Below are 13218 nucleotides of genomic sequence, written 5' to 3' on the forward strand. Positions count from 1 at the left end.
TCTCAGAAGCAGGAACGGCCATGGCAGTTGGCAGTTGGCGGTTGGCGATGGCGGCGGTTATTCTAGCTAGTCGGAGTAGTAATCGCGATCTCGATAGCAGGCCGAGCGTTTTTACGAGGCCGCTTCCTGTTCCTGAGGAGCCTTTGCACTTTGCGCGGTGATTAATGGCGGCGGCAGACAAACCCCCGCGTGGGGCTGGAGACGCCGCGGTCGTACGAGGGAGGGGGGCCGAGGCCATAAACGCACAGGAGCCTCGCCCAGGCGGGGGGGGCAAACAAACAGCGATAAGCACAAAAGAGCTGGTCTGAGCCGCGCCGAGCCACGCCCTTGCTCCGAGCCACGCCCTTGCTCCGAGCCACGCCCTTGCTCCGAGCCACGCCCTGCTCGCTGAAGAGACTCCGGGGGCCGCACGTACGGGCCGCCGCGTGTGGGTGCCGTCGGTGTGGAATTCTGGGAGCTGAAGCAGCGACGGCAGGCCGGGAGTCTGCCGCACGGCCCTTATCTGGAGGCTCGGCTCGGCGCCGCGCGCCGTATCTCCCTGTCCACATCTGCCCGCGAAGCCCCGCCCCCCTCTCCTCTCCGCTCCGCTACAGGAAGGGCTTCCTGCTCCGGGGCCCGTCTGGCTCTACTTCCTGTCCCCCCTGCTGCGTGGCTGCAGTGTTGAGTCACGCGCGGAGGGGGGTGGGGGAGGGTGGGCAGCGACGGGGGGGGGGGGGTATGGCGAGTTGGTCTGTTTTTAGTGATGTGCTCCACTGCTACTGTGTCCTGGGGGGGTCTTTGGAGCTCTGCAGCCTGTGCAGCGGAGTGGTGCCTGCCTATTGGTGCAGCTCCGGCCAATCGGAATCCTCTGAAAACGTGTGGCCTGCTCCCTTCTGGAATGCTGAATGTGCCTTGTTGTGTAGAGGCATCTCCTTCTGCTGCTGGTTAATGAGGAAGCAGAAACGCCTCAGTGCTGGACTTCATGAATTAAAACTTTTTTTTTTCCTCCTCCCCTCTTTTTTTCTTTTGTGTGACGAGCTTACTCAGCCCCCCCCCCCCCCCAGCAGGCCCCCTCTCCCTCAGATGTTTAAACCGAGCATCTCTGGGTTTTTCTTCTAAAAAAACGTGTGAAGGGAATCTTGAATTAGTTGTTATGGAAACGGTGGAAGATAAGTGTGTTAGACTTGAGGAAGTGTAGCGGGCAGTTGGCCCGGTCGAGGCTAGTTTTTGTGTTCCCCATCATCCTGATTTTAGCGCAGTGGATATGCGTGCAGCCGTTTGGAAAGCACAGCGCTTTTAAAGGTAACACCAGAGGAAGTGGAACTCTGCGTTCCGTGTACGTGCATTTTCACAGTGACATAAATTGCCTGATTAGTACAAAAGGAGCATTGTGCTTGCCTTTCGGTTTTTAAAATCATTTTTTATTTCCATATGCCAGCTGTCCCACACACACACTTTCTCACACGCACACTCCCACACACACACTCACACAGGCAGACACACACACATGCACAATCAGCTGAAGAAAAGTCCTGTTTTATTCCTTTAATGATGAATACTGATGACTTGACCTGACATCACTCGGACAATTCTCACACACACACATACACACACACACACAGGCAGACACACACGCACACACACACAGGCAGACACACACACACACACAGGCAGACACACACACACACACACACACACATATGCACAATCTGCTGAAGAATAGTCCTGTTTTATTCCCTTTAATGATGAATACCGATGCCTTGCCCCGACGGCCCTCGGGTCAATTCTCTTTTATAATACAGTGTGAGGCGAGCGGCTTAAATCGGGCGCATTCAGAAGCCGCTGACGCACGGTTTAGCTCCCGCGTCGCTCGGCGTGGGGGGGGTGGGGGGTGGGGGGTGGTTTTTGTCGAACAAATCGCTGACCGGCGGGGAATGCCAGAAACCCGGCCGTCCGCGTGTTGTCGTGACAGTCGCGGCGAATCGAGCGGAGCGCGACGACGCCGTTAAAAACCTCTCCGTTTTGTCCCCGTGGCACAGAGTTCGCCCACCGGCGAAGCCTAGGGCCTGCCTCCGTCACAAAATGGCGACCCACGAAGAAAGCTGAAACGCGGTGTCTCGATCGCCGCCGTAGGAGATTTGATTCTGACGGGCGTGGTGAGAAAGGGCACTCTAAAAAGCATCCGACTGATATGAAATATTAAAAGCTCTGCTCCATTATTAAGGAGGTCCCTGAGTCCCTTCTGAATTTGGGGCGTAATGCTGTGGGTGGGAAATGGGGGTAGGCTCGCTGGAATCCAAAACCTTGGCGGGTTCGGGTGCGCGGTGGCGACCGAGGTTCTTCTCCCCGTGGGACGTTTGTGGTCTCTGCCCCTTTTGACAGTGGAAATTCTCTTCTTGAAAGGCCTGGTTCTTTTGGGAGATGGGGTGAGGTAATGGCGGGACGGCTCCTCGTTAGAGATATAGGGGGGTTTGTCCCGCATTGAAATGTCTCCGGTGGGTCGCCTAAGTGTTTTTTTTTTTTTTTTCAAGTCGCCTATAGAAATCGTTCAAAAAAAAAAAAAAAAAAACCCACCCGCAACACAATAAAAAATGGTCTTTGTGTTTATTGGTACAATTTGGTCAGGAGTGATACTGCATTTCAAGTTTTGACTGCTCCCAAGCTTACGTGCAACCTTAGACACTCCAGATTTTAATTAACCTGCAGGTTTAATACAACTCGGATTGCATCAGCTGTAGCGTCAAATCTACACGCGGTTTTATTTTGAATATTATCCTTGGCAGCAGATTTCTGTGGTATTTAGTGTCACAAAGAGACAAGCAACCAAGATAAGAATTTGTTTGATACATTTTGGAAGACCTTCAAAGTCGAAGGTTCTCCCCGCAATACTAACGTTTTCGGACCTGTGTTGCTTATGCAGTCCTGCGTTGGGCTGGAATTAGAAAAATGTTCGAAAAAAAAAACCCAAACTGTAAACTAACGCTTGTCTGGCACCTTGCCGAAGAGGGCTTCCTGTTCATTAGGAGTCAAACAAGGTTCTCCACATGATTGTGGCTTCTAACCCTGAGCCTAAGGGTTATTTCCCTGGTGGAACTTTGCATTCTGTAACTCGATACAACCCAATAAATCCTCTCTGTTGGCTTTTTTTTTTTTTTTTTGAGATCTGATTGGGTCAGACAACAAATTGTCCCATTTAATTGGTGGTGGTGGAGATGACCATTTTCCAGGGTTGGAATGAACCACTGTGTTTTTTCCCCCCTGCTTAGGTCATCTTCGTTTTTGTAGGAACCTTGAAAATTTGCCTCAGTCTCCAGGAGCTCCAGGAAAAAACCCATAGTAATGTTTTGAATGTTGGGCCAGAGCCTTTGACGTTCGAAAAACAGAATTTGAATATGCAGGATGCTTTTTTCGAGCACGCTGCTCGAAATAACAAGCTAAACACATTCAAAGTAAATTTAAAACCGTTGACTAGTTTCCATAACAAGTTCTGGTTATAATGAGTTATGAACATCACTTTCCAGATGAATAGCTATAGTTTGCCTGGGCAGTGTACTGTAGTTCCCGCTCGGCCTTCTTGTATTCTGAGATTAAACTCACAGTTCATTGTCGTCTGTAATCGTCAGGTTGATTGTTCACTGAAATTAGTTGCGAGTAGTTTTCCATGAAACAACAAAGGTCGTGTTTTTCAAACTGCCAACGGCATAGTTACCTGTTATATACCAGTTATAGCAGCCTACACGAGAAATAAAATGTGGGCACATGAATGTTTAATTTTGTGTGTCTTATGTTTGCATCATGCTTTTGTCAATGCGCTTATGTGTACTTATTACACTCCGTTTTTACTCCGTAGTACTGATGTGACCCTCTCCAGCGAAGGGCCAGCGGTTCCTCAGCTAGCTAGCACGCTCGGCGGCGCGTTTGATTGGAGGATGTCGTGCCCAGCCGGGCTGGAGGGCGAGCGGCGTTTAGACTAAGCAGCGTTGAAGTGGAGCTGCTGTAAAAGGGGCTTTAAATCTCGTTTTATGAGGCAGCCGCCGCAGCCACACGGACCAACTTTTACAGCGTGTGAGTTTTTAGCCCGGGTGACTACGAAAAAAAACAACCAAAAAAAAAGCCCTTTTTTAATTTTTTTTTCAGTTGGTCATTTTTTAATTTGCGTTGAGAAATGGCAGCTGCCGAAAAAAATGTTTTCAAGACGGGGAGTTACAAAGACAGTAAATAATTAAATAAAATCCTCCCCAGAGAAAACAGTACCAGCATCGAGCAGTAAAACGAGGTGTTTTATTTTTGGCACGGTGTGAGATTTGGCAAAAAAAAAAAGCAAAAACTAATAAAAATAAATTGGGGGCAGTTAAACTCGTCTGTAATGGCCTGTAAATGAGCTTTTAGCACGTTAGCGCTTCCCGTTAGCATGAGCCCGTGTCACAGGAAGCACGACTCGCGCCTTGTTAGCCGTGCGCGTGAAGGGTTTTTATGTAGGCCTAGTAGCCTAGCCTCTGCGCTCGTAGCCTAGCCTCGCTCGTATCAGGGCCTCTGTTGGCTCCTGTGCTTCACTTAAAAACTTGCTACGTTTGTATAAATTTCTTAAATCCGTTTTGGGGCGTGGAGTTCTCTCTCTGGGGTTTTCCTGCGCCAAACCGGTCGAGTTGAACAAGAGCTGAAATGATTTTTTTCCGGGATTGTCGTTTTCACTTTTCACCGCAGGGGGTTTGGGGGATTCGTTTTCTCGTCGAACGGATCTGAAGCCCTCCCTGGAAGAGTTTTGCGCGCGGGGTAATTAGCAATGCGCGAACAGCTGGTCTTTGGATGCTCTGATGGGCTTTGTCTGGGAGTCCCTAATTCTCTCCTTCGCAGTCCATTAATTAACCCAGGAGTGTTTGTTTGGCTCGTCGCGCGCAAACGCGACTTTTAAAAAAAAAAAAAAAAAACAACGCGAACGCCGAACTTTTTTATCGCGGTGCGGCGGCGTTTCCGGCTGCCGATCGTTACGATGCCGGCTTGTAACGAGTTCCCAGAATCCTTTGGGGTGGGGGGGGGGGGGCGTGGTCTCCTAGGAGATGGCGGGTTTTTTTTTTCTGGCAACAGTGGTCTCTTTTTGCACGGAATAGTGTGTGGAGATCAGCCGGTGCTGAAGATCAGTGCAGAGTGGAGGAGTGTGTGGAGATCAGCTGAAGATCAGCAGAGAGTGGAGGAGTGTATGGAGATCAGCCGGTGCTGAAGAGCAGCGGAGTGTGTGGAGATCAGCTGGTGCTGAAGATCAGTGGGAAGTGGTGGAGTGTGTGGAGATCAGCCGGTGCTGAAGAGCAGTAGGGAGTGACAGAGTGTATGGAGATCAGCCAGTGCAGATGATCAGCGGAGAGTGGCGGAGTGTGTGGAGATCAGCTGAAGATCAGCGGAGAGTTGGCGGTTAATGGCCGCTCCACGTGTTCAGGATGCGGGAGCTGCTGGAAAAAGCCTACAGCTTCAGCACATGGGCGGGGAATGTGGAACTGCCACACACACACACACACACAGGTCTCCCAGTGCAAAACCATTCAGGTGGGAGGGGCTGGTTCTCAGGAGACTCCCCCCCCCCCCCCGTGTGGAAACCTGTGTGAACTGCTGTTCTGGTCCGTCCACCCTTTTTTTTTTTCCCTCCTCTTTTTTTTTTCTTTCTAAAGAGAGCCGCTCTGTTTGTACGCATCATTTTTGTAAATCAGCCACTTGCAAATCAAATGCAGCAATCTGCCCGGGGCGCGATAGGTTAAGCTGCTTTTCTTCATTGTTTCCATAACAACAGAAACACAAGGTTACAACTGGGGCTTTGGCAATTTTATTTATTTATTTATTTATTTATTTATTTATTTATTTATTTATTTATTTATTTATTTATTTATTTATTTATTTATTTATTTATTTATTCAAACCGTCAAAGCCTTCCCACCTTTGCAGGAAACTGTCCTCAACAAAATCCCCTCACCTGGTACCTGCGTATTATTTAGCATGGATTGCACCGATCCTAATTTGGCACTTCTGAGGGTATGAGGTGTTAATTGTTGTCCAGCTCCCTAGCCAACCCTGGGCTAACAATCTGAGCTGTGGACACTGCAGTGGGTTGCTACAGTTGATGCATTCATTAATGAGCATGACAGCAGAATGACTGCATTTTGACCCAGTGGAGGTTGTGTTGCGTTGCGTACGCGAGTGTGTTGTGTTGTGTTGAGTTTGCTGTCCCGCGTCTGCTGCATTATCTTCGTTTGCTTCCGTGGCCTTGTTCCTGTGTGCAGTGTGTGTGCGCGAGGGTGGAGCGGAACTCAAATTTCCCGTTCTTCCTGCTCGGCGACCTCGTAGACTTACGCCGGGCACCCACCGCACGCGTAGCGTAAGCGTCGCGTAAGCAGCACGGCGAAGCGACGCGGCGCGTAGCGTGTCTCCACTGGTTCCGTTTGTGTCGCGCAAAGGCTTGCTTAAAGCTGTGTATTCCTAGTAGCTCTCGCAGTCTGCAGTGGGATTACATCGTGTATTGCACGCTTTTCAGGACTGTTCATTATGGGTAAGTGAATACTTGGTGAGAGACCTTTTACAGTTTCTTAATTTGGTAATATTTCGTTAACTCACGTAAGTACGTGAGAAAGTAAACGCTTTCAAGAATTACCACAAGCTTAAATCGCAACGTAGCCTGCATAATAATCAATCTCAAACTGTGTTAATTTATTTGCTTGGTTAACAAGCGTGCCAATTTCATGAAGAACATGTAATGATCATAATAATAATAAATAATCCGTATCCCGTGTCGTCTTGTCATTCACGTCAAAACATTTATAGGATCAGATTTAGTAAAATCAGCGAATCATCAAAAAGATAGCGTGACAGTTTAATCTTGAAGGGATATGAACACCACAACGCCATGAACACCGGAAGCTTTGAAGTACAAGTGCAATAAAGTGATTCCCCGCCTCGCCCTTCTAACCCCCCCCCTTCCCCCCCCCCCCCCCCCCCCCAGATATGTTCAGACGAGTGGTGCGACAGAGCAAGTTCCGTCACGTCTTCGGGCAGGCGGTGAAGAACGACCAGTGCTACGATGACATCAGGGTCTCGCGCGTCACCTGGGACAGCTCCTTCTGCAACGTCAACCCCAAATTCGTCGCCATCATCATCGAGGCCAGCGGCGGCGGGGCCTTCCTGGTCCTCCCCCTGCACAAGGTGAGCGCGCTCCCCAAAACCATGCGCCCCCCCCCAACACCCCCCTCGTGTTCCCATGTCAAATCTGGGCCGTCTGCTCTGGTAGTTCCTGGTTCACCTCTTCCTCTCTGTCCCGTGGGTTGTTTTTTTGTGTCTGCAGAACAAGCTAATGGCTATTAGCATTCTTGGAAACCGTGTGACTTGCTTGCATGCTAGAGATAAACTGTACGTGTGGTTAGGGCGGTCTGGCAGCGACTGACTCATACTTGCTGCTCGAGAGGTGAGCAGCCTGCTACATGTGAAGACGGGCATCCCTGTGAAGCTAAGCGTGATTGGCTGTATGGTTCTTCCTGTTTTCATGCAGCTTTTTTGATTGGCTGTGTGGTTCTTCCTGGTCTCCTGTGGCACGTTTGATTGGCTCTGTGGTTCTCCCTGTTCTCCTGTGGCACGTTTGATTGGCTGTATGGTTCTTCCTGTTTTCATGCAGCTTTTTTGATTGGCTGTGTGGTTCTTCCTGGTCTCCTGTGGCACGTTTGATTGGCTCTGTGGTTCTCCCTGTTCTCCTGTGGCACGTTTGATTGGCTGTGTGGTTCTTCCTGGTCTCCTGTGAAATGTTTGATTGGCTCTGTGGTTCTTCCTGTTCTCCTGTGGCACGTTTGATTGGCTGTATGGTTCTTCCTGTTTTCATGCAGCTTTTTTGATTGGCTGTGTGGTTCTTCCTGGTCTCCTGTGGCACGTTTGATTGGCTCTGTGGTTCTCCCTGTTCTCCTGTGGCTTGTTTGATTGGCTGTGTGGTTCTTCCTGGTCTCCTGTGGCTTGTTTCGGGAAGGCTGGGATGGGTTTGCCCAGTGGTGGCCTGTCCTGGATTCCCTAATGGAGGGGAGTGCTCAGCTGGTTCTTCGGTTTTAGTTATTTTTATTATATATATATATTTTTTTTTATTGTGAGGTGGCTTTCCCGATTTACTGTATTTGTACGCACTGATGATAAGTGAAGAGGGTGGAGTTTCAGTCCCTTGCGTTTGAATGCTGAGTGAGAAAGGGGTGGGGGTGGGGGGGCTGGGGGCGGGGTCTCGGCTGTGTTGTCTATTCCCAGGAGTTCTCCCTTGGGGGGTCAGATGAGAAGGGGAGATGTAGTGGGGCCCCCCTCGTATGGATGTGGACGGGGGCAGAGGCACTGTGCTGTCTCTGGCCCTGGTGCTCTTACACCCTCCAACCCCCCCCCCCCCCCCACCGCCCCCACCCCCAATTAACCGCCCGGCACTGTGACACCCCATAATTCACCCACATCTGAGTTTACTGCTGAGGCAGCTGCTCTCTCTCTCTCTCTCTTTTCTTTTCTCTTTTGTGTTTTGCGTGTACTGGTTATTTTTTTGTTTATTTGGAGTGAGTGAGTTCTCCGCTCCTGCCCGAGTTACCGTCTGTACCAGCGACGCCCCTCCACCATGGGCAAGGCTGTGTTGTTTCTTCTCGTACCTGGTGATCCCTCGCACGATCCAGTCAGTAGATTCCTCACATTGTCCAATCAGTGGATCCCTTGCACGGTCCAATCAGTGGATCCCTCATACTGTCCAATCAGTGGATCTCTCACACCGTCCAATCAGTGGATCCCTCGCTCTGTCCAATCAGTGGATCCCTCACACTGTCCAATCAGTGGATCCCTCATCCTGTCCAATCAGCGGATCTCTTGCACCATATCAGTGGTGTTCATTTCTATTTGAGCAGCAAATTTGTTTTGTTGCTTTTTTGAAGAATCAGATTTTTAGAGTAGCTTCCAAAACAGCTGAAGTTAACGTGAAAGGGTCTCTTTAAACCCTGGTGGGGTTAAACGGTACTCCCCCCATGTTGTATCCTCAAGGCCGGTCGTCTGCTCTGTTCGGGATCGTCAAACGTTGCGCAGCAGAACAATCCTGAAGCTTTGTTCGCGCCGCTCGGCTTTTGAGGGCTCGTTGCAGGGTGACGTCATGCGATCGCGGTTAGCATAAAAAGCCCTTTTCTTTTCTTTCGGCATTCGTAGGCCGAGAATCGGGCCTGTTGGTCGGACATTCGATACGGGCAGGATGACGAAACGCCGTTTTTGTTTGTGTGGATTTTTTTTTATAAACGAGGGTGTGTCGGGAGAGGAGAAACCGAGCGAACCGTCCCAGGAGTACGTGGGAGCCTCGGATTGTTCCGGAGCGCCCCGCGGGTCTGAAGAGGTGCAGCGTGTGGAGGCACGCCTCACTGCGACTGTTTGTGCGAGCGGGAGGCTGTTTTCCGTCTGACGAAAAAACCGAGTCAGTCACTCGGAACATTTTCACAATTAAATTTTGCGCAAAGTCACTGAGCGAAGGTCTGAGTCACAGGCTGAGGCCCTGTTTCGGGGTTGAGGCGGTCTGGATCTCTCTCGAAAACATGAAACCGGTTTGATGCACAAAACGCTCGTGATACCGGCTTACTGGGCATTCTCAAGTTTGCTACATATCACTAAGTGCTGAGCAAAGGATACGGTGTTTCTCGTTTAATTTATTTTATTTATTTTTAGTTTGGCAGCGTTTGATCCCGTCGGCAGGCTCTGTTGTGTCTGAGCGGCGTGTCGATTGAGTTTTCCCGCCCAGCCAGATTCCACGCTCCCCCCCCCCCCCCCCCCGCCAATGTGACTCGCCAGTGTCCGCGGCAACGAGACCAACCGCCGGAGTTTCCATATATGGGCGTTTATGGTTCCCACGCGCGCTATACGCTGACCTTCCAGAAAATGCAGTTCCTCGGGAATCTTTTCACTGCAAACAACACGGGGTTTACAATGCTAACAGTAGCAGTGTTTCCCCTGATAATATGCTGAGATGTACGGGGAGGGACGGAAGCGTCTCGTGTGAAAACTTTATTCAGATAAACCGGGGTGGTGTAGTGTTAATAGTAGACCAGATGCAAGGATCGAGTGCTGCAGAGCCTAGTGTGAGATACAGAGTAAATGACGTTTATAATTCACCTTACACGACCTTCAGTCTTCGCTGAGAGCTCGGCGAGCGTTTGACTGAACGCCCCAGACAGCGATCTTATCGTAAGTGGTCTGTACTAGACCTCGCGTTGTACAAACTGTCGGTTTGAGGAGGAGCTCTCCTGCGCTGTGCTGCTAGCGCCCTGCGGCTAGTTTCCCCTGCTGCTGCTGCTGCTGCTTATTATAGAGCGTTCGGAGCAGCGAGCGCTAAGCGCTATGCGCTAAGGGCGTGCTAACGTGACAGGAGCGCCGCTGGTGTCGACAGGCGCGAACCCGCGTGTTATTTGAGATCGTTCGAAGAGAGCCCCCCCTGGTATTTCAGTCACGTTCGCCTTGCGAATCCTGTCATCGCTCAAACTGTCACTTATATTTGTTTTGTCGTTAAAAAAAAAAAAAAAAAATATATATCCTTTTTGTTTAAGTTCTGTATTTTCATTAATGCGGTTTCATTTCAATTGGAACTTCATTCGGTGCATTCAACACGTGTATTCTAGTTTATATTTGAGCTTTGTTCCGTGTGAGTTCGTGTTTGTACATTTAATTTGTTTTGTTTGTGTTTTGGACTCGTCTGAACTCGTGGTGGGGTTTTTATGAGCCCCCCCCCGCCCCCCCTGGACTTTTCACCTCACCTACACATTCCTTTTTACTAGCTGCTTGTATTTTTATTTCACTGCTTTACATGTTTTTACGTTGTACAAATAAATAGTAAAAAAAAAAAAAAGAGAAAACTACAAAAAATAAAAAATAAGACTAAATGCGCTCAATGCGATATTTCAGTATGTCTTTATCGTGTCCTTGTTTGACACCGGCTTCTTTCCTTCTCTGAATCACACCGCTGTGTCAGCTGAGGTATGTTACAAAAATAACATGCCTCAAAAAAAGGAAGACGAAAAAAAAAAATTGAGTTCTGTTCCTTTCTGTTTACTGCAGATAGAACAAAGAATATGAACAGGGCCTTTGAAAGGTGCAGGTCCTTTTCCTCGGCTAGAAGTGACCAGGGGGAGTATTTCACGAAGCAGGATTTCGGGGAGTTAGCTGGGGCAGCTGCGCTGAGTAAAACCCGGAGCCCTTCTCTTTGCTCCAGTCCGTGTTCCGGATTTGGGAGCTGCTCCGGGTTTTCCTCTGCGCAGTTGGGCTATCCCGCTAACTCCGTAATCCTGCTTCGTGAAACGGGACCCTGACCTGATGTAAAACCTGTCTTCTGCTCTCCTAACGTGAGGAAAACCTTCCTGTTCTGTTTTTGGAGCGTGTCCCCCGCGCCCCCCCTCCGCCCCCCCCCCACCCCCCTCCGCTAGTGTTATTTTGTCCCGTCATGCTAACCCTAGCTTAAGTAAGAGTGAGGTGTTGAAGTTAAAGGCCTTTCTGGAGTTTCGGTTACCATCGCGAAACTGTGTGTGCGCACAACACTGCAGGAAGTGCTCAAATTTCGGTGCTGTGTGTGTGTGTGTGTGTGTGTTTGTGTGTGTGTGTGTGTGTGTGTGTGTGGGTGTGTGTGTGTGTGTGTGTGTGTGTGTGTGTGTGTGTGTGTGTGTGTGTGTGTGTGTGTGTGTGTGTGTGTGTGTGTGCGTGTTTGTGTGTGTGTGTGTGTGTGTGTGTGTGTGTGTGTGTGTGTGTGTTTGTGTACTTAGCCTTTGACAGAATTGATTTATGTCAGAACCAAACCCTGCTGGCCTTTTAAGGATGAGGACGTGCACGTTTTTATCTGATCTCTGGCGACCGCCAGATTTTGGTAAGAGAAGCGGCTCATTGTTGCTTTGTGGACACGGCGGTATTTTGGCGTGGGTGCCTACGGGGGGAACCGAAACCAGTCTGTGGCGTCCCGCCAGCGTGCTGGAGCATGCCCGCTTGGCCCCCGTCCCTGTTGTGACCCCCCCTACCCCCCCCCCCCATGGCCGTAGCCAAGTTGCGCAGGCCAGGCACACTTTGGCATCTTTGCACGGTGGGAGGTTTTTAATAGACCACCTCCGCCCCCCCCCTCCCTCTCGAACATTAGAGCACTTCCTGTTCTGATTTCATCATCACATTTCTTCAGTGTAATTCCCCCCCCCACCCCCCCGCCCACGCACCCCCTGCTGCACCCAGTCCTCGCTCTCCACAGGGCGTGTGCAGTCTGCGCCCCCCCCCACCCCGACAGCCCCATCTGCCCCTGCTCTGCTCCCAGCTGCCTTTGCCCCCAGCCCCCACCCCACCCCAGCACTCCGCCTGCTCCTTTGTCAGGGCCCTGTCCCTCTGGCTTCTCAGGGTGGGGGCTCCCCTGGGGGCTTTGGGCCTTATTAAAGCCTCCTCTTCTTCACAAACCCCCCCCCCCCGGAGGATAATTCAGTTTCCCTATTCAGCAGCAGGCCGGTGTCGTTCAACCCCATTCTTCTGGCTTTTTTTTGTTTTTGCCCCAGCAGCGAGTGCTGATTTACACCAATCACATCCCGGTTTTACGGTTTTTGGGTGGGAGTGGAAACGGGTTCCGCAGTGCAGCTCTGAGACCGGGACGCCGTCCTCGCCGAGCGGTTTGGGGAGAGGAGCAGCTCCTGGAACCGCGGGTGAGGCCGAGCCGGTCTCTCTGGGCTACGCCCGTTTTGCCGAAGCCGTTGTCACCGGTTTGGGGAAAGCCAGGGGGCACGTAGTGTGCTCTCTCTCTTTCACTTTTCTTCTTCTTCGTCTTTTTTTTGGTTTGTGGGTGTGTGTGTGAGGGTGGGGGGGGGGGGGTGCTGGGAAACCCCTCATTATCTCCTCCTGTCGGGACAGAAGGGGCACACGGGACAGGGCATCAGGTGGTGGGTTAATGGCGCTCCGTCAGTCCCTCCCTGGCCCTGATTTACCCCCTTCCTCATTAACATATGAAGAGCTCAGAACCACCGGGGGGTTTGGCCCCCCCCACCCCCCCTCACGGGACCCCACCCCCGTGCAGCTGGGGCCCCCAACTCCTGCTTTACTGTACCGAATCAAAGAGCGGCTTCAGCCAAGGCCTTGTACTGTCAGCCAATCAAAGAGCAGCTTCAGCAGAGGCCTTACACTCTCAGCCAATCAAAGAGCAGCTTCAGCGGAGGCCTTGTACTGTCAGGCTTGTTTTGCGTGTTCTGTACAGTCAGTCTGTCTCTGTGCGTG

At 50.7% G+C, this 13218-nt stretch overlaps 1 protein-coding gene across 3 annotated transcripts in view; it reads left to right on the top strand.

Annotated features, from left to right (window-relative positions):
• LOC135264747 (coronin-1C-A) overlaps positions 1-13218 on the top strand; it is a 54799-nt gene that overhangs the window by 23659 nt on the left and 17922 nt on the right. For 2 of the 3 annotated variants that reach the window (XM_064353570.1, XM_064353572.1), the window contains exon 2: positions 6962-7161. In XM_064353570.1, the coding sequence (XP_064209640.1) occupies positions 6962-7161 (200 nt within the window). Of the gene's footprint in view, positions 1-6394; positions 6512-6961; positions 7162-13218 lie in introns of those variants that run through there. The other variant, XM_064353571.1, reaches the window with a different exon arrangement.

This window comes from Anguilla rostrata, chromosome 10 (genome assembly GCF_018555375.3).
Source record: "Anguilla rostrata isolate EN2019 chromosome 10, ASM1855537v3, whole genome shotgun sequence".
Classification (NCBI taxonomy): Eukaryota; Metazoa; Chordata; class Actinopteri; order Anguilliformes; family Anguillidae; genus Anguilla; species Anguilla rostrata.